This window comes from Leptopilina heterotoma, unplaced genomic scaffold, assembly GCF_015476425.1.
Source record: "Leptopilina heterotoma isolate Lh14 unplaced genomic scaffold, ASM1547642v1 Lhet_281, whole genome shotgun sequence".
Classification (NCBI taxonomy): domain Eukaryota; kingdom Metazoa; phylum Arthropoda; class Insecta; order Hymenoptera; family Figitidae; genus Leptopilina; species Leptopilina heterotoma.
The window spans coordinates 91,201-112,369 of NW_025110988.1; the positions used below are offsets into that span (position 1 = coordinate 91,201).

The following is a 21,169-nucleotide window of genomic DNA, read 5'->3' on the forward strand; positions in this document are numbered from 1 at the left end:
TCTATCTTTTTAATTTTTTTTCGTAGTTTTTCAAAATTCTTTCAAAATTCAATGTGAAGAGATCTTCGTTTTTGAAATAACGTCAAAAAAAAGAATCTATAGATAAATATTGAACACACTTTTTGGTACAACTTTGTATATGGACATAAATCACTTTTTTTTTTTTTTTTGCAAATACATTCAGTAAAGATATTAACAAGATTGTCGAAATTCAGTCGGGAAATACTAGTTTTTTACAAATAGGGTTTTTTTTAATAAAGAAATTTTCAAGTATTGGAATATTTTTCTTTTCTTTTCTTTCATTTTTTTTTATTTTATTATTATTTTTGTTGAGAGAGAAAATAGAAAATAATATCCGACAACTTTTTGCTCAGTGTACAACGATCATTGTTTATAATTAAATATACGAGCGGAATATAATAGGAAAGTCTATTTTTTTTGTATATACTTATAACTGATGGCCCTAAAGTGTCGCCTGAGGCGAGAAATTTTACCCTGCGGCAAGGTCGGCCAGACAATGCCGCGCCCCCACGAAACCACGTTGATTGACTTGAACCTTGATTAACCTTCAACTTTCAAAGTTGAGTAATTCGATATCGGTTTTCCCAATTAGCCGCACTTGATTATTATTTTTTTAAATTTTCTTTTCACCTTAAAGGATGCGTTATATGAACCGTTAAATTGTCCCTGAGCCGCCCACATATTCACGTCATCGTCAGAGATTCTTCACAATTTTTTTTTTTTTTTTTATTATCTATTAAATGTTAATTATTTATTATTATTATTACATAAAAACAGAAAGCGGATCTCAGCAGAAAAATAAAATTCTTTTATTGGAATTTTCAAGACTTTTTTTTTGAGAAAAATTTCCTGAAGAAAGAAGCGGATCTCAGGAGAAAAATATGATTCTTACAATACAATTTTCAAAAACAGTTTTTCTTTTTTCTTTCGAGAAAAATTTGAACATTTGGAAAAATCAATTTCGAAAGTTTTGTATTTTTACTACAATTTTCAAAACAGTTCTGTTTTTTCTTTCGAGAAAAATTTAAACATTTAGAAAAATCTGTTTTTCAATTTTTGTGCTTTTAATTTTTAATTTAAAAAAAATTTGTTTTTCCTTCTAGATAAAAATGAATAGTCCTTGAAATCATATTTTTTAACTTGACAACTTGTTTCTATCACGTTTCATTATAAAAATATTCAGATGAAATTTTTCCGCTTCGATAACAATTTTCTAATAAAATTGATGACATCCTTGACTAACATTATAATGTTCGGTAAAATAAAAACAATGGAGTGAAATATTTTCCAGCCTATAATCTAATGATTATAGGCGAAATTTTAGCAATTTTGCAAATTCCTGAAAGCTTCCATTAATCCATAAAGTTGGTACGTTATGTATTAATGGAATTGATTACAGTTTATATTGAATGGGACATTTTAAAGTGTTGCCGAAAATTGGCGAAGCTTGCACTTGATGAAAAGCACCTTGGATGGTAAACTAAAATACCTTACCACAATGGACGGAAAGTATATACATATATATGCAATGCAGGCCACTGGCCATAACTTCCGTTGCGATTTATTGTGACTCGTGAATTTACGCTATTTACAACAATGTGTATACGTGAGTAAGGTACAAAAGATTTGCCCAGCCGAGAACTTGTATTACAACAATTCACATCCATTTACATCACGTCACTTGAGTGCAATCTTCGCCAATCTTCACATTATATGATATACAACATGGGATCGAAAAAGGTCAACACACATCTAACGGTAAATATAGAAAAAAAAACTCCGACGTGAAATAATAAGAGACTACATTACATTAACATTTTTCCTGTCAACATTGCTTTTACTTTTTCTCACACTGAAAAAAAATTATTTATAGTATTTCAGAAGAGAATTTGTATCACAAGAAACAATATTTGAAAAAACAAAAAATTTTCCTAATTTAAAATTATTGTTTCTTCAATTTTTCTATTCGACTTTAAAAAAAAAAAGAACAACTAATATACGGAAATTTTTTTCTTTCAGAAATTTCTTTGCGAAAAAAATTTAATTATCAGAATTCTTCTCCTTTGGAACAAGAAGCGAATTTTTTCTTCACAAAGAAGAAGAATTTTCTCCGCTTTAAAATTGTATTTGAAAATTAATTTTTTATGGGAAATTTTTCGTTTTAGGATGAAAAAAAAAATGTTACAGACGAGACAAACGTGGACAGTTATAATGTATAAATATAAGGCAGCTCTTTTGAACTTTTGAAGTTGAATTAAAATTTTTCTTATCTTTCATGATGACTTATATTCTATAAACAAATGCGATGCTAATGTAAGGGAGAAACGATTTCGATATTATCTTGGCTGTTACGGTCTTCACAAACGTGGTAGGTCAGCATTCTTGATCAGTACAAGATGCTAAACTGCCGTGGGGGCCCTCGAATGTCAATGCCACTTTGCTTTTTGTACGAATATATCCGCCCGCAGATTTTGAGCGAAACAAATACCAACGATCTGCAAGAAAAAGAATAAGTATTTTTAATTTCATGAGAATTTTTTTTCAAATGATAATATTTTGAATATGTTTTATTCTGTTATTAATAATTAATAATAAATGACAGTAATTAATATATTATTCATAATAATTATAATAAGAAAAAAATTAAAAAAAGAAAACTGTAATATTAATTAATATTATAATTAATTAATAATTTATTTATTCAATTAATTATCAACAATTTTTATTAAAGATCTCAATTATTATTAGCAAATATTAGTAGTAATTTCAATTATTATCAAGAATTGTCAAAATTAATAAGTTAATTTATTTTGTAAAAATTATTACCTATTATTAATTATTAATTAATTAAATTTGATTATTAATAGCAATTGTTATTATTGGTAATTCCAACTACTGTTAATAATTTTTATTCCTAATAAGTTCAATTATGGTTAACAATAAAATTGTTGTTATTAATTAATTAATTTCAATTATTAGCAAATATTATTAGTCATTGCAATTAATATTAGCAGTTATTAGTGATTCCAAATTTTAGATACAATTGTTATTAGTATTATCAATTATTATTAACAATTGTTATTGCTAATAGGTTCAATTATTGTTAACAATTATTGTCATTAATTAATTTCAATCATTATTAGCCATTGTTAATTGTTATTAAATTATTATTAAAAATTTTTCTTAGTAATTCCACTTATTATTAACAATTGTTATAATTATTAAAATTAAATATTGTCAACAATTCATATTATTAATTAATTGCAAAAAATATTAGTAATTCCAATTATTATTATCAATTGTTACGGCTAAAAAATAGAATTGTTGCTGACAACTGTTTTTATTAATTAATTAATTTTGTTTTTTTAGAAATCGTTATTATTAACAATTTCAATAATATTAATTTATAAACATTGAGATTATTAATAATTCAAATTATTATTGACAATTATTATTGCTAATAAGTTAAAGTATTATTAATAATTGTTATTATTAATTAATTAAAATTATTAATTTAAGGTTTTTTTTAATAATTCCAATTAATGTCAACAATTTTTGTAATAAATTGATTATTTGTTATTAATAATCCCAATTTTTATTAACAATAATCATTATTAAAAAAATCCAGTTATTATTAACAATTATTATTATTGTTAATATGTCCAATTATTATTAGTAATTGTTATTAAGAACCATTTAAATTACTCATATTTTTAATCACTAATTTTTTGCATCCACTTTTATTTCTACTATTTTCTGCGAAAAGAAATTAAATTCTTTCAACTCTTGCATTTTTTTACAGCTAAGCAAACTATTTTTTTTTACGAAGCAACTATGTAAAATCAAACATTTAAAAAAAAACTGTAATTACTTAAGTTTTAAAAAAGTGCAATTTAAATAATTCAATTATGGTAATAAAGCTCACCTCAACCTTGGTAGATATCATCCTTGATTTTAATAAATAAAAAAAAAATACTGTGGAATTTTTTTTTCTTTCAACTACTTTCTATTCAATACAGGTCAAATAAAAATTGATAAAAAAAAAATTGAATAAAAAATAAAAAAAATATCAATGAATTTTCTATTCTATATGGGTCAATAATAAAAATTTAAATAAAGCGCAAAAATTGAATGATAAAAGAAATAAATATCAGTGAAAAATAAATTTTCGATAAAAATAATTTTTAAAAAATGTTATTGTTTTTATTTGTATTTTCTAGATATTAGTATTAGTACCTAATAATTATTATCAGTAGTGTTAGTATTAGTAAGTATTATTCCTAATGTAAATATTAGTATTGGAAGTATCATATTATTAACAAATTAATTATTTTCTGAAATCAAATGTTGCAAAAATCAAAATTACAATTAAATCAAATGCGTATGAAACTTTAATATTATTTGCAAACAAATTTGAAATTCATTTTAAACCCCTTGTTTTTGTATAACAATATAAACTGGATATTAACTGACTAAACCAGAAACCTCACTTAGCCGTAACTAACAGCTAGAATTTCTAATTATATATCTAAATTATATTTCACTATTTTGAATATCATAGCAACTTCACATTATATGAAACAATGCCACATTCAACTGTTTGTTTCTTTGATATTTTATAACATTCCCTCGAGTATTATTTTTTTTTAAATTAATAACAATACAAATTACTTTTAAACAATAAAATTTGAACAAAAATTAAAATTTCAAAAACGAATACAAAATGCTAATTTAAAAAATTAAAGTAAAAAAGGAAAAAAGAGAAAAAGTTAAATTAAAAAGAGTTTTTTTTTTGTTTACTTTCTTTGCTTAAATATACCTGAACAAACGCCATTCCAACAACACCAGTGGCTATGGCAAGAAGGTTTCTCTCCATCCACTCCTCGCCTGCTTGAACGCACCCTTTTTCATATATTACTTTGCCGACATCAAAGTTCTGAAAACAAACATAATTCTCTACTGCTTACCAGCTTAGAAGAACAGTTACAGATGTCTGACTGGAAACTGGAGGAAAATTTCTCCTGAAGACTGCGCTTTTTAAATTGTTAAATGCAACCAGAAAAAAGAAAAATGCAACTAAAAATTGCAATAATTGTAAATATTTTCTAGAAAATACTTCATTAAAATATAATTTGCAATCAGAAAAAAGCAATTCTAGATTTTTGATATTTTAAATAATTAATAAAAGTGTGGAATAAAATTAAGTGACAAAATAAATAAATAAAAATAAAATAAGTAAATAAAAATAAATAAATACAATTTTTATTAATTTAAATAAGAAATTAATAAAAATGTTGTATAAAATTAACTGAAAAAAAAATATTTTTTTGAATATTTTTTTTCTAAACGATGAAGGAACAGATACTCAGGACGCATTTCGAGAAAGTGTGACCAAATTCTGCGAGTTCGTATTTATATATTCAAGAATTTAGGTGGGGGAACTCCCCTCTCTAGCCGCCGATTAAAAGTGGGGGGACGCCACGCATGCGCTGCATTGCTATTACGAAATTCATCCCCTCTCCACTACATTTTCACCAATAGCAAATTTTATTCATTTAGAAAGTTCCGGGAAAATTTGAAACATTAAAGAAAAACTTATTCATAATGTACAAAATTAGTAGAAAAAAAAGAAATAAATTAAATTAAAAAATAATATTTAAATTATTATTAAACTATAAATTAATAAATAATATTAAATTAAATAATTAAACATAGCAAAATTTTTCATTGTGATAAAAATGGCAAAAATACACAGTAAATTAAAAAAAAATTAATAATATAAATTAAAATAGAATTTTCTGTCACAAAAATTTGTCTCTGAATTAAAATTTTTAATAATTTTTAAAAAGCAATTCTTGGAAGGATTATTTTAATCCTTGATAGATTAAAGCTCTGTAGATTATATTAGTCCATCCTTTTTTGAGAAAAAAGAGATAATAAGAATTTATTTTAATATTTGGATTTTTTTTTATTTAAATTATTTAATATCAATATTTAATAATTAAAATTAATTATTAATGTTAAATTAGAGAAAAATAATTAAATTACATAATAGATGGAACACAGCAAACTTTTGCTTCGTGGTGAATATTAGTATTATGAATATTATTATTTTTTAATTTTTACTCAATTTAATATTAATTAATAATTATTAAAGTTAATTAGAATACATTAGACTAACAAGACAGTCTTTCTATTAAATTATCATTATTTTTTTTTCTCGAAATGCACCGAGAATATTTCTTCTATCTTGTTCAAAAAAATATTTTTTACCTAATTAAATAAAATAATTAATCATCACATATTTTTGCTTTGGAACAGATAAAATATTTAGTTAGCTAATTAAATAATTAATCAGAGTTTGAAAAAATATTTTTTTTTACTTAAATTAAATAATTAATTATAGCAAATTTTTTCTTTGTGACGAAACCGAAAATAAAATGAAAAATCGAATTAAAAAAAATTCTCTTCTTAGTTTAAAAGAATAGCATCAAGAAAATTTTGCATTGCCAGAAATGATTCACAATCACGAGGGTCTCATTGCAATTTACTAAGTGTCACAATATTTTATCCGCCCGGGAAAAATAAATTAGTCCGTTGATTATGAAAACAGGAAAAACTCATATTATTTCTTCGCGTGTTAAATGTGCATAAAGAATGTTGAACTTTCACATCATGCACACAAAATTCTAAAAGGGAAATTGTCGCGCTTAAATTTCGATAAATGTATAAGAGAGATAGAACGTGCGCACAAGAATTATATATATATATAATACTATCATTTCTTCATAAGAAGATTAAACTTCTCAGAAATCGGAAAAAATTACCTTTTAATATTTCCAACCTCCCATACCCAAAAAAGCCAGATAACAAAATTCCCATTATCTCCGATTCAAAAGATCAAAATTCTGTTCCAGTTACATTTTATGAATCTTAATGAAGCTCTCGCTTTTGATTCCTTTACTTTTTTCATGACAATCACCCAAGGGGGATGAAAGCAATTAAAAATCTAATTAATCCTGGATTTATCAGTTAAGTTATAACTCCCTTTGCAGTGCAACGGAATTGTCGGATTAAATATCTATCTTCAAAGCTCAAAGGTACAGGAGAAAAAAAAAAGAGAAAGAAGTAAATGCAAAACACTATATATAAAATACGTGACGGTGCTTTCAAGAAAATTTTCATGCAATAATTTTTTTTTTTGCTTCTAAAGAACAATGATATAAACGTTTTACGAACCAACATAAGAAAAAAATTAAATTTTGAATTAATCCTGTTTTTTATTCAACTCCTTTTTTTAAAAATATTTTTATGAAAAGTTTTACAAGTTGGAACTTCCTTTTTGGTAGAAAAAGAAAATTTATGTATTCTTCTTTTAAATATATTTTTAAGCGAAAAAAATCCCAGTACACAAATTTTACTAGAATTATTATCAAAAATTATTTGTTAGGATTATAATTTATTATAATTTATATTATTTATTTTTTTCTTAAATGACTTTTGGCTACGTGGACTGATTCACTTTACTTCGTTTGTGAGAGAACTTTCATGCCATCTTGGCGGCAATTTAGTGAACTTTCTTGGCGCGAAATTCAAAAAAAGAAAAATTTTGTTTTTAACTATTCGATCAATTTTGTTTGTGAGCGAATTTTCATGCCATCTGGGCGGAAATCTAGTGAACTATCTTGGCGCAAAATTCAAAAATAGAAAAATTTAGTTAATATTGATAATAAAAATTAATAATAAAAATAAAATTGTAAAATTTTCTCTAAAAAATAATTGTGTTAATATTTACATAATGTTTACCTAATATTTACTAGAATTCAAGTGAAAATTCTGCTGAATTCAGTGAATTTGCTTGGGATCTTTCTTAGAGAAAAAAAAATATTTGAAAAATACAAATGAAAATATTTAAAGAAATGAAAAAAAAACATTAATTCTGTTAAATAAAGATAACAGTAAATGTTTTAAAATCAGCATGTCGAGTTGAATAAAAACACAAGAGAATAATCTAAAGTTTTATGGAGTGGGATAAAATACACTCTTGTCAACTCGAGTGATACCTGTAAGACCATCGTGCTGACAATCATACCCGCTACAGGTACGAGATTCATTTCTAACCACTCTTCTCCTGCCCGCAGGCAACCTCTTTCAAATATACTCCTTTCTCCCGGCTGCATTTCCCAAAGGATTCAAAAATATCAAGTTAAAAATTATTAGAATACACATCTCATAAAAAAAAGAAAAAGAAAAAAAATGTAAACAACAAAAAAGCTATGCAGTTTCAATAAAAATATTTCCTCACAATTTGCTTTCTGTGGTATTCAATTTTTCAACTTTTCAGCTAATTTTCTTTAAATATCTTTGTTTTAAAAGATATTCCTCCTTTTTTAATTTTAAAGAAGCTATTCCTTTAAATGTTTTCTTAAAAATTATTTTTACCTTTGTTTAACATTAAAGAATATCTTCTGAGATTTTTTTTCGCTTAATTTTCAAAAAGATATTCTTTTAATATATGTGATTAATAATTATCAATTCAATTTCAAAGATATTCTTTTGTTTCATAAATATCTTCTATATAAAAAAATTGTTTTTATAATCTAATTTTAAAAATTGTTTTTAATTCTTTAATTCTTAAAATTAATAAGAAGTAAAAAAATCTTTAAAAGAAAAAGAGGAAAAAATTTTTCAAGAAAAAAATTTCTTTTTAAAAAAAAGGAAAATAAAATATTCGAGTATCAAGAAGCGAGAAACTTAAATAAAATGGTGAATCAAGATAGAAGGGGTCATTTTCAGAGAAATACACGTTTTCTATTTTTCTTCTACTTTGCCATATACTCCTCTTCATTCTATTTATCTATCTGTTGAGCTGCAGGTTGAGTTTCAGTTAAAACCGGGTTGAATAAAAACTCGGTAAACTATAAGAGAGACTATTCTGTAAAAGGTTCTTTATATATATTTCGTACAAAAAAAGACAAGTTGCTTCAATGCGAAGAAAACATTTAACTCGAGTTTTTTTACTTTAATGAAATTGCGGTTGCACACCTTTTAAGAATAAGAGGGATATAGAAAAAAATATATAGGAGCATTAATATTTTTTGTCATATCAATAAGAACCATTGCCTCTTTATAATTTAAATAAATTTTTGTTGGCACAAAAATTTCATTTTGATTTTTTTCTGACTTTTCTCTGATAGAATTTTTTGATTTTTTTCCTGATTACAAGGAAAACAAAATTCAACGAGAATTCAATTATAACAAACGAGAATATTAGGAAGCAAAAAACTTATTAAAATAATTAAAAATTTATTTAAAGTTGTCGACCTATTTCAAAAAAAGAAAAAATATTGCCTAACATTCCTCGAGTATTTTCTAAAATTTTAATAAAATTCTTTAAAAGTCCAATTACTTATTTTTTAAAAAGAAATTTAGAAAATTTCAATGAAATTAAAACTTTTAAATTATTTGATTATAACAATTTAATTTTAATAAATATCTCTAAAAAGTGATTTTCTAAGTAAAATTTCAGCAAAATTTCAATTATTTCAAAACTTTCAATTATATTTAATTATAAGAATTCAATTCCAATAAGATTCTTTAAAAATAAAATTATTTTTTAAATGTAATTTATTTTAGAAAATTTCAATTTAATCTCAAATTTTCAATTTTTTGATTATAACAATTCAATTTTAATAAAAGTCTCTAAAAAATGATTTCTTAAGTAGAATTTCAGAAAATTTTAATTATTTCAAAACTTTTCAGTTATTTGATTATTAAAATTAAATTTCAATAAGATTCTTTAAAAATAAAAATTATTTTGTAAATTTCAATTTAATCAAAACTTTTCAATTATTTGATAACAATTTAACTTGAATAAGATTTTAAAAAAAATTAAATTATCCTCTAAATGGAATTTTAGAAAATTTCATTAATTTTAAAATTTTTCAATTATTTGATTATAAGAATTCAATTTGATTAAGATTCTTGGAAATTAAATTATTTTTTAAATGGAATTTTAATAAATTAAATTTAATCAATACTTTTTAATTATTTGATTAAAACAATTCAATTTCAATAAGATTCTTTAAAAATTAAATTATTTTTTGAATGGAATTTATGAAAATTTCATTAATTTCAAAACTTTTCAATTATTTGATTATAATGATTCAATTTAAATAAGATTCTTTACAAATTAAATAATTTTTAAAAAGAATTTTGTACAATTTAATTATTTTAAAAGTTATTAACTGTTTGATAATAATTAAATTTTATTGTAATTTATTTTTTTATCAAATTCTTTAAAGAATGTAAATTAGTTTGAAATAAAATTTCAGAAAAATTTAATTATCTCAAAACGTTTTAATTATTTGATTATTATTAAATATTATTAATTATCTTTAAAAAATAGAATTGAAATATTTTAAAAACCTCATTAGGTACTTAGAAGTTAGAATAACATTTTTGATCATTTTTAATTTTTAATAATTTAATTGTCTTTCCAAATTTAATTATTTTAGATGAAATTTCAAAATTTCCCTTTAATGCTACTTTTTACACTAATAAGCTAACGATTACTTTGATTGTGACGCTTTGTAAAATTCAATTATTTATTTCATATTAAAAATTCGATTTTTTTAAATTTCTGAAGAAATTCTTGAACTTTAATAACTTTCAATTCTCTTCTAAAAAATTTCAATTGATTTCATACTTCTTTAATACATTTCGTTTAGAAAATTCACCTATCTTTAAGAATTGAATTAGAGAATTTTTTAAAAACTTAATTTTTTCAGAATTTTAAATAAAATGATTCTAATTTAAATAATTTTTCAAATAAATATGAATTATTATTCATTTCTTTAGAGCAATTTAAACTTTTCGAAAAATTTTCGTATAAAAACTTATAAAATTCAATTATTTTTGAAAAATGCAATAGTTTTTAACTAAAATCTTACCTAAGTTGATTATAATTTATAAATTTTAAGAAAATTATTTTGGAATTTAATTATTTGTGGAAAATTGTAAATAAGAAGAAATCGAGGAATTTCAAATTTATTGAGATTCAAAAGTTTCTAATGTATGTAAGTTGAAAATAAATGCAAGGAAAATTCAAGTTTTAAATTTTCTTCAAAAATGTTTTTAAACGAATAAAAAATCAGAATTTTTTGTAGTAATGACAAAAATTTGATATTTTTTCACTTCGTTTGATAAAATTCATTCACTGACATTTCCTCGATTTCTCCAACTAATTTTATTTTCCCCAACTTTTTCCTAACTCTGAACATTGGCAACTCGATTTTATATTTATTACCTTATGTGAAAAAATTTTCAAGTCTCAAATCTCTGGGAAAATAATACAAAAAAGATTATTTAAGTTTCAAAATAAACTAAAACTTTTTCGAACTTTGCAATTTTTTCTTCAACATAACTAAAAATTTGCCTCACAAAGAAAAAGCTGACGAAAAATATGCTATTTTTTGGTAAGTTTTCAAAAAAGGGAGAATATCCATGATTTTTGGTATTTTAGGGAATTTTAAGAATTTAAAAGTGAATAAAAAAAATTTTTTACTTGCATCTTTGATGAATAGAAAAGAGTAAAAGAGTAAAAGAGTAAAAGAGTAAAAGAGTAAAAGAGAAAAGAAAAAAAGAGAAAAAAAGAAATAAAAAGGGATTATAGTTTAAAAAAAAGGAGACTAACTCCAAATCCTGAATAGTATTATTTATGAGAGCTGAGAACTGAATTAAAAACAAAAGAAGAATTTATTTCACTTGATACGCGATATCTATTATTCCATATAGGGGAATTGTTAGTTGGCCGCAGTGATAAATGAAGAGACTCGTTTTTAATCTTAACTCAAGATAAGAGTTTGGACAAGAAAAATATTTTTTACTGGATCCTCGCATGCACACCACCCACTTCATTAATTGCTCAAGTATACGTTGTAACTGCTGACACTAAAGCGATAACAGCGATAATTGGCAGACAAGTACATTTTCGTGGATCCTCGAAAGCCATTAAGTGGGTCGTGAAACAACCAGTAGCTACTATATAAACATGGAAGTTGCTTTCTAAAGTTCTTATCCTTGCCCCATTTTCTTTCTAATTAAGTTCTAGCTTTCTTAGTCCAATAGTTTTTGTTGGCGCTCGCTTGTCGACATTATAATCATCTTCTCTCGAAACGAGAAACTCTCAAAACTTCCTCTTTTATCCTTTTCAGGGTTGTGCCACGTTTTTGCTCATTTCAAATTCCCCGAATTTTCCAGAATTTCCAAGTTAAAAAAAAACACGAAATTTTTCCAGATTTTTTAAAACTACATAATTGTTGCCAACAAAAATTTAATTTTATTTTTCCCTGACTTTCCCTTGAATTCCAGAGAAATTTCTTACTTCTCCTTGACTCTAAAGAATATTCTCACTTAGTTTAGAAATTATTACTCAGAAAAATGTTCTATTGCTTCTTTTTTAAAAAAATATTTTTAAAAAATTATTATTTTAATAAAAAAATAATTATTTATTATTTTATAATATTTATAATATTATATTAATAATTATTAATAATAGTAATAAATTAATAATATTATTTTATAAAAAATTATTATTTTTCCATAAGAATTAAGATTTTCAAAAATTCTAAATTCAAACTTTTTTGAAATTAAACAATTTTAAAAAAAATTGTTATATAACATGAAGAAATCGTTCACTCCGAGTCTTCGACTCGGAGCAATCGATATCTTCATGTTTTATAATAAATAATTAAAGATGACCGACTGATAAAATCATTATTTTATATTTGTTAATGTAACTTCATAAAAATTTTATTAAATTTTTTTTTAAATAATTGAATTCTTTTGAAAAATTTTATAAAAAATAGTAGATATTGAAAATCATTGAATTGAAAAAAATTTTTGAAAATAATTGAATTTCGAAAAAGAATTTAATTATTTCGAAAGATAATTGAAATTTTGATGAGAATTTTTGAAAATTCTTGAACATAATGGAATTGAGAAAAGTTTTTGAAAATAATTCAAATTTTGCCAAGAATTTTATTAAATTTTTCGAAAATAATTGAATTTTGAAGAATTTTATTATTTATAAAGATAATTGAAATTCTGACGAGAATTTTTTTTAAACTTTTGACCATAATAGAATTTCTATGAAGAATTTTATTACTTTTGAAAATAATTGAATTCTTGAGACGAATTTTAATGATATATTTTTTTTTAAATAATTGAATTCTTTTGGAAATTTTTATGAAAATTGTAGATATTGAAAATCATTGAATTGAGGAAAATTTTGGAAAATAATTGAATTTCGAAAAAGAATTTAATTATTTCGAAAGATAATTGAAATTTTGATGAGAATTTTTGAAAATTATTGAACATAATGGAATTGAGAAAAGTTTTTGAAAATAATTCAAATTTTGCCAAGAATTTTCTTAAAATTTTTGAAAATAATTGAATTCTGAAGAAGAATTTTATTATTTATAAAGATAATTGAAATCTTTCAAGAATTTTATTATTTATAAAGATAATTGAATTTTAAAGAATTTTATTAAACTTTTGACCATAATTGAATTTCTATGAAGAATTTTATTTCTTTTGATAATAATTGAATTTTTGAGACGAATTTTAATGATATATTGCTTTTAAAATAATTAAATTTTTTAAAGAAATTTTATGAAAATAGTAGATATTGAAAATCATTGAATTGAGGAAAGTTTTTGAAAATAATTGTATTTCGGAGAAGAATTTAATTATTTCTAAAAATAATTGAAATTTTGATGAAAATTTTTAAAAATTATTCAACATAATTGAATTTCTGCGGAGAGTTTTGAATTGAGAAAAGTTTTTAAAAATAATTGAAATTTTGCCAAGAATTTTATTAAAATTGTTGAAAATAATTGAATTTTGAAGAAGAATTTTATAATTTATAAAAATCATTGAAATTTTGACGAGAAGTTTTTTAAACTTATGACCAGAATTGAATTTCTGTGAAGAATTTTAATATACTTTTTAAAATAATTGAATTCTTGAAACGAATTTCAATGATATATTTCTTTTCAAATAATTGAATTCTTGAGAAGAATTTTAATGATATATTTCTTTTTAAATAATTGAATTCTTTTGTGAAATTTTATTGAAATACCTAGATATTAAAAATAATTGAATTTTGATAAATTATTGAAATTAATTTAATTCCACAAAGAATTTTATTAAAATTATTTTGAAAAAAAATTGAATTGTTAAAAGGAATTTCCTTAAAATTTTCAAAAATAATATACTTTAAATTATAGGAAGGCTTTTTAAAATAATTGAATTTTTTTTTATTAATTTTAATAAACTTTTTAAGAATAATTACATTTTTCGAGAAATTTTATTCAAATTGTATAAAAAATAATTTGAAATTCTGCGATGATTTTTATTATTTAAGAAAATAATTGAGAACCTATATAGAATTTTATTATTTATGAAAATAATTGAATTCCTGGTAGAAAATATTATTCTTCATAAAAATAATTGAAGTATTGCGAAGAAATTTATAAAACATTTGTAAATAATAGAATTCCTGGGATATTTTTAGTATTTAATTCATTCAAAATTGAAATTTTCTAAAATTTCAAATTAAAACCTTTTGAAGGTTTTGAGGTTTTTAATTCATCTATTTATGAAAATTGTAAACGCAAATCTTTTGTAATTGAAATAATTTTGACAAAAACACCGTTTTTGCCAACTGTTCGAGAACATAATTTAATTTTGACTAATTTATTTTTTGATTAAATTTTACCTGTTTTGTGTCTAAATTTAATTTTTTCCTTTCTCAATTTTTGCTTTTCTATTTTTCGCTTCTTTATTTTCTGCTTCTCAATTTTTGCCTTTTTTAGTTTTCGTTTCTTTATTTTTTGCTTTTCATTTTTCCCTTCTTTAATTTTAGTTTTTTATTTTTCGCTTGGTTATTTTTATTTTTTTTTATTTTTTTTGTTTGCTTCTGTATTTATTACTCAAATTTCTAAATTAAAAATTTAAAAATTAAATTTCAGTGGATATTTTTTGAAAATATAGCTGAAAAGTTGAAAAATCCGGAAGTTGATTTGAATTTTTCTAAAACTTAGAAAAGTAATTTTAGTAAATACTCACATAACCGGGTTTCCTTACGTCGTACCCACACTGCTTATTTTTTATAATTTCCTGCAATTTTAAAATTGATTATTAATTCAGCAGTGAATTAAAGGCATGCGACAGATTTGACGTGAGTGAGTAAAACTTAAATTCAAATTGAACTCCACATTTTTCATTCTCGGCATATTATTATAATTTAAAATAAAAATTTAATTACTTTTCAGTCTTTAAAATTTTTTTTATTATAATCTAACTCACAATTTTAATCTCAAAAAGAAAATTTTTATTTATTTCAAGTTTAAATCAATAATTTAAATTTTTCATTTTCATTAAAATTTATGATTTGAATTCTGAATTTATAATTAATCTTTTTAATATAAATTTTCATTTTAATTCTAATTTTTTAGAGCAAAAAATTCAAAGAAAAAAAAATGTTTTATTGGAAACAATTTTGTCTGACTGTAATTGACCTGTACTACTGAAATACTGTAACAAGAATTTATAATTTATATTTTAATAATAATAATAATAATAATAAAACTTGGAACGAAAAAACGATTTCGATGAACCGAAAATTGTAAATAAATTTCAAAAAAGAAATCTTTTTTGCTCTTGTTTTTTTTTTGTTTCTTACATTAGGTTTTCGCTTGCAACAGCTAAAAGGCACGCCGCAGGCTTCCCTGGAGCCAATTTCGCTCGAAGAACAATTGAAATAGTTGTTGCGATCCCAGTCCTTTGGACCCTCGATACCGCAACACTGAAGCTGGAATTCAATAGTAACATTGTTCACATACAATTCGCAGATTTTTCCAAGACTTTATTTCATGGAGGCGCGAGGACATTACACATATGAAACTTTTATACTCAACATTTTTTTTTTCTACTTTAAATTCACATTTTATATGATAATTCATTTTCAATACAGTGAAACCTGTAGAAATCCAACTCGACTTTTTTTAAATTTCTTTACGGGAAACAATCCTTAAAAAATTGTTTTACAATTTATTTTTTTTAATATTTTTGAATACAAAAAAATTTTTTAAATAAAGTTACATTCGGACAGGTTCGACTGTAATCAAATAGTATCAAGAAAGTCAATCAAAGAAGAAAAACCTTACAATTTTTAACAATTAATTTTGCGCAAATTAAATTCTTCCTCTTGAATATGAAACAAAGTTAGTTACAAATCGAGAAAACTATATATAACGTCAAAAAAAAAAATATTTTCAATATTTTAAAGTTCGAATCAAATCTTAAAATGTATTTCTGCGACAATAAGAATAGAAAATTTTTCCATTAAGAAATTTACACAGTTTTGCAATTAAAATCATCTTTGAATCTTTCATATAGATTCTATATATCATTATTTTGTGTAATATTCTTATATTCTGTATAAATATAAAAAGGAAATGAGAAATTAAATCTTCTTGAAATAAAAGTAACCATTAATAAATTTACACAGTTATACAATTAAAACCACTTTAGATAGATTCTATATTCTTATTTTGTGGAATATTTTTTCATTATTTATAAATATCAACGAAAGAAACAAAATTTTGCTTTTTAAGAATAATTATTTTTAAAAAAAAAGTAATCTTTTGAAAATAGAAGAATGAATTTTACATTTGGATCTGAAATTTTATTTCAATTGAAATATTATTTTTAAAAGTGTAATGTACATAGTAAATATAATTCTTCAAGTTAAATTGAATCGCTTTGAGATATTAAATAAACGATTTAAAAGCAAACAAATCGAAAATAGAAGTATTACATCACCGTTACAACGTGAAAATTGTATCTCTGTCTGTATAAGTTAAATCAACTTTTGGTATTTCCAAACCTTGTTTTTAAAATCCGAACATTGAACTCTCTGCGGCCATATTGATCGACATTTTTAAAATAAACTTGAATTTGTACATATTTTTAATATATAAAAATTTGCAAATATAGAGTTAGTTTTCGTTAATAAATACGATTCGCACAGTGAAAAATTATGATATTAAAAAAAAAAATGATCCGATGAAAATTAAAAAAAAATGCTAATATTTAATTGGAAGAATATTAACATTAAATTGAAAAAATAATATTGAGTTTAAACATTTTTTTTTTCAATTTTTCGATTAAGTTGAAAAAATTATACTTTTTCAATTTTTTTTCAATAAATTGAAAAAAGTATGATTAAATTTGAAAAATACACTAAAAAAGCATCAAATGGAACAGCAACAAATTTCACTTTATTAGCGAAATTCTTACTTGTTTCATAGTTAAAACTTTCGCTATTCTAGAGAAATTTATCGCTGTTCGAGGTGAAGCTTCTTTTCTGTATAATATTAAATTGAAAAAAATAATATTGAATTGAAAAATATAATATTGAATTGAAAAATATAATATTAAATTAAAAAATATAATATAGAAATTGAAAAAATATACTCAATTGAAAAAAACAATACTGAATTGAAAAAAATAATACTGAATTGAAAAAAATAATATTGATTTGAAAAAAATAATATTGAATTTAGAAAAAATAATATTGAATTTAAAACAAAATAATATAAGACACTAAAAGAATGTTAAATTGTATCAGAGAAAACTGAGTAAATACTAAAAAAAAAATACACTCACCCAATCTTCTTGAATCCAGTCAATAAGATTTTGTTGATCAGGATCTTCTCGATAATGAATAATGAACGCTTGAAAGCCCCCCGTCGCTTGTGACTTTATCTACACAATATAGAATCCTTTAATAACTCAATTTATAACAATTTTTACACTCTATAAATTTTATCGTTCAATCGATTCTTTTAAAAATGATTGAGCGATAAAAATAAAAATTTTACATTAGAGAAGAAAGTGCGATAAAATTTTTAAATGTTTATAGTAACAACTTTTTCTATTATATAATTATTCCTTGAATTTGTAAATCAGTAATATTAATAATAATTATGGTTATTTTGAATCAATATTAGAATTTTACGAATTTTCAGTAAAGAAAAAAATGACTGCAAAATAGTAAAAAAAAAATTCGCAAATTGTAATTAACATCTAATTAAATTAATAAAATTTTACAAATTTTCAGTAAAGAAAACAATAAATCTGTAAAATTAGTAAAACATTTGCAATTTTATTTTTTGCAACTTGAAATGTACAAAATATATTCTTTAATATAATAATTATAATTAATTCAGTAAGAAAATAGTAATTAGTAAAATAGTAAATAAATTAAATAATAGAAATTAAATAATGAAGTTTCTTACCCAGTCTTTAAAGATGAACCCCAAGAAACCCGCTGTCATCTCCAATAATAACAGCAGTGCAAGAAAATTTGCATACTGTAAAAATATTTCCAATATAATTTTCTATTTTCACTTTAGAAATTGTCACTAAATTCAATATCAATTACTCAATTTATTTTAATTTGAAATTTTAATGACAGTTTTATTTTAATTTGAAATATTTTAATAACAGTTTTCAATAAAATGGAAAAACTAAAAGTTGGATTATTCCAGGGGAATATCCCTAAAATATAGATGGAATATTTCAGAGGAATATTCGAAAAAAATCAAATATTCCCTGCTATTCAAATTATTCTCCTATTTAAAATTTTAACAATTTTCAAAAAGGAAGAACTAAAAATCACTAAAAAAAAATGTAATCTCGAAAATTCTCTATTTAAATTAAATTACCAATTTAATTTCATTAAAACCAGTAGTGGAAATGTTGAAATAAATTTATACACTAGTTATTTTCTCTACTTAACAGATTACATTTAAAAGCAATTTGAAATTAGCAAACTGTTATATATATAGAGACCAAAGTGCGCAATTAAAATTAATTTGTTTTCCTCAATCGAGTGATCAGATTTGGCTTTCCAAATGAAAATTGAAGTACATAACTTAATTACAAAAGTGCACAGTTTTGTTTGTATAATTTGCAACAAAATGGTTTTAGTGTAATACTGTTGGATGACAATTGCTCTCAAAATGTAAATAATTGACTACTTACAGCAGCTAGGAGGCACGTATTTTCCCTGAGTGCACCTACACACCCCGTAAATCCAATGACAAATGTCACTGTACCTGTGACAATGAATTTATTAATTAAAAAAAAAATCAACTTTTTTCAAAATTGTTTTTTTTTTTGCAAAATTTATATTTGTTTGAAGGTAGAATTTTTTTTTTCTCTTAACTCTCTAAATTTAAATTAGTAAAAATGTTTACTAATTTGAATTATAGCAACTGACATTTTGCTTTCGAATTAGTAAATTTTACTAATAAATTAGTACAAATTATTATTTATTAGTAAAAGTTTTGCTTTCGAATTAGTAAATTTTACTAATAAATTAGTACAAATTATTATTTATTAGTAAAAGTTTCGCTTTTGTATTAGTAAATTTTACTAATAAATTAGTATAAATTATTATTTATTAGTAAAAGTTTTGCTTTTGTATTAGTAAATTTTACTAATAAATTAGTACAAATTATTATTTATTAGTAAAAGTTTTGCTTTTTAATTAATAAATTTTACTAATAAATAGTAGTTTTTGCTAATCTATATTAATCTTCTATATTAATAATTGTTGTATTCCGGTAATATGTTCGCAGTTTGAAGTTAGTTGCTGTTTGCTTTTTTGTTTCCTAACTTTTGAAATAATTTCCTTTTTAAATATTTTCAATTTTAAAATTAATGTACCGAAAATCATTGAATTCTTGCAAAGTATTTATCAAAAAAAGTTGAAAATAATGAAATTCATTTCAAAAATGTTATTACCATTTTTTCAATAATTCAATTCTTGACAAGATTTTTATTAAAATTCTTTAAAATAATTGAATATTGTTTTAAAGAATTTATTTCAATCTTCTTGAAAATAATGGAATTTTTTAAAATAATTTGTAATGGAAATTTTAAAACTAATAGAATTTTATGAAGATTTTCTTTTTTAGCTTTTAAAATTGTGTTTATTATTAATTGTAATTAACAATTTTCCAATTAAATCATATTAAAATTGTTCATAGAAAATTAAATTCTGTTAAACAATTTTATTGCAGTTTTTGTAAATAATTACATTTTTTCTAATTTCATTAAATTTCGTAAAAATAATGTAATTTTAAAAATAATTTTAATTAAAAATTTGTAAAATAAATGAATTTCTCAAAAGAATTTTATTATTTACAAAAAAAAAAATTCAATTATTGACAAGAATTTTACAATTTATAAAAATAATTGAATTGTTTCAAAGAATTTGATCAAAATTGTCAACAATAATTGAATTTCAATTAAAACTCTTGAAAATAATTTAATTTAAGTAATATTTTTATAAATAATTAGAAAATTTTGTTAAATTTGTATTGAAAGTAATTGAATTTCTCCGAATCATTTTATTATTTATGAAAATAATTGAATTCCTTTGAAGAATTCTCTTATTTATAAAAGTAATCGAATCATTGCAGATTATTTTACAATTCTTAAAAATAATTGAATTATTTCGAAGAATTTTTTCTGAATTTTTAAAAATAATTGAATTTTTTGAAGGAATATTGTATTAAAAATTTTGAAAATAATTATTTTTTTTAAAAAAGAATTTCATCAAAATTGTCAAAAATAATTTTATATTAAAATTCTTGAAAATAATCGAATTTAATTAATATTTTGAAAAATAATTGTATTCTTTCGAGAAATATTATTATTATTGTATTGTAAATAATTGAATTGTTTTAAAAAATATTATTATTTATGAGAATAATGAAATTCTTGCGAAAAATTTTATTAAAAATTTTTGAATAATAATAAACAAGAATATTTAACACTATGAACTTCATAAGTGAATTAATTAATTAATTAATATTTTTAATAATTTAAATTTAGAGAGAATTTTATAAAACCACGGGTCGAAGGAGGGGGAGTGGTTTAATTAATTTTTTTATTAAAATTGTACTTCCAAAAATTCTGAACGTTCAAGTGAACGAAATATTTTTTCAATTTAATTTTAAATCCTTTTATCTCCAGGCTTCATATATTTTGAAAGAAATTTATTCGA

The 21,169-nt window shown here is 22.0% G+C and overlaps 1 protein-coding gene across 1 annotated transcript in view; it reads right to left on the reverse strand.

Annotated features, from left to right (window-relative positions):
• Positions 1 to 329: 329 nt before the first annotated feature.
• LOC122504141 (tetraspanin-5) overlaps positions 330 to 21,169 on the reverse strand; it is a 180,318-nt gene continuing 159,478 nt past the window's right edge. The window contains exons 3-9 of the mRNA XM_043615072.1: positions 19,138 to 19,211; positions 18,390 to 18,464; positions 17,758 to 17,856; positions 15,770 to 15,898; positions 15,154 to 15,204; positions 4,841 to 4,957; positions 330 to 2,516 (exon numbers count right to left, since the gene is read on the reverse strand). Coding sequence (XP_043471007.1) covers positions 2,448 to 2,516; positions 4,841 to 4,957; positions 15,154 to 15,204; positions 15,770 to 15,898; positions 17,758 to 17,856; positions 18,390 to 18,464; positions 19,138 to 19,211 — 614 coding nt within the window. The 3' untranslated portion in view covers positions 330 to 2,447. The remainder of the gene's footprint in view (positions 2,517 to 4,840; positions 4,958 to 15,153; positions 15,205 to 15,769; positions 15,899 to 17,757; positions 17,857 to 18,389; positions 18,465 to 19,137; positions 19,212 to 21,169) is intronic.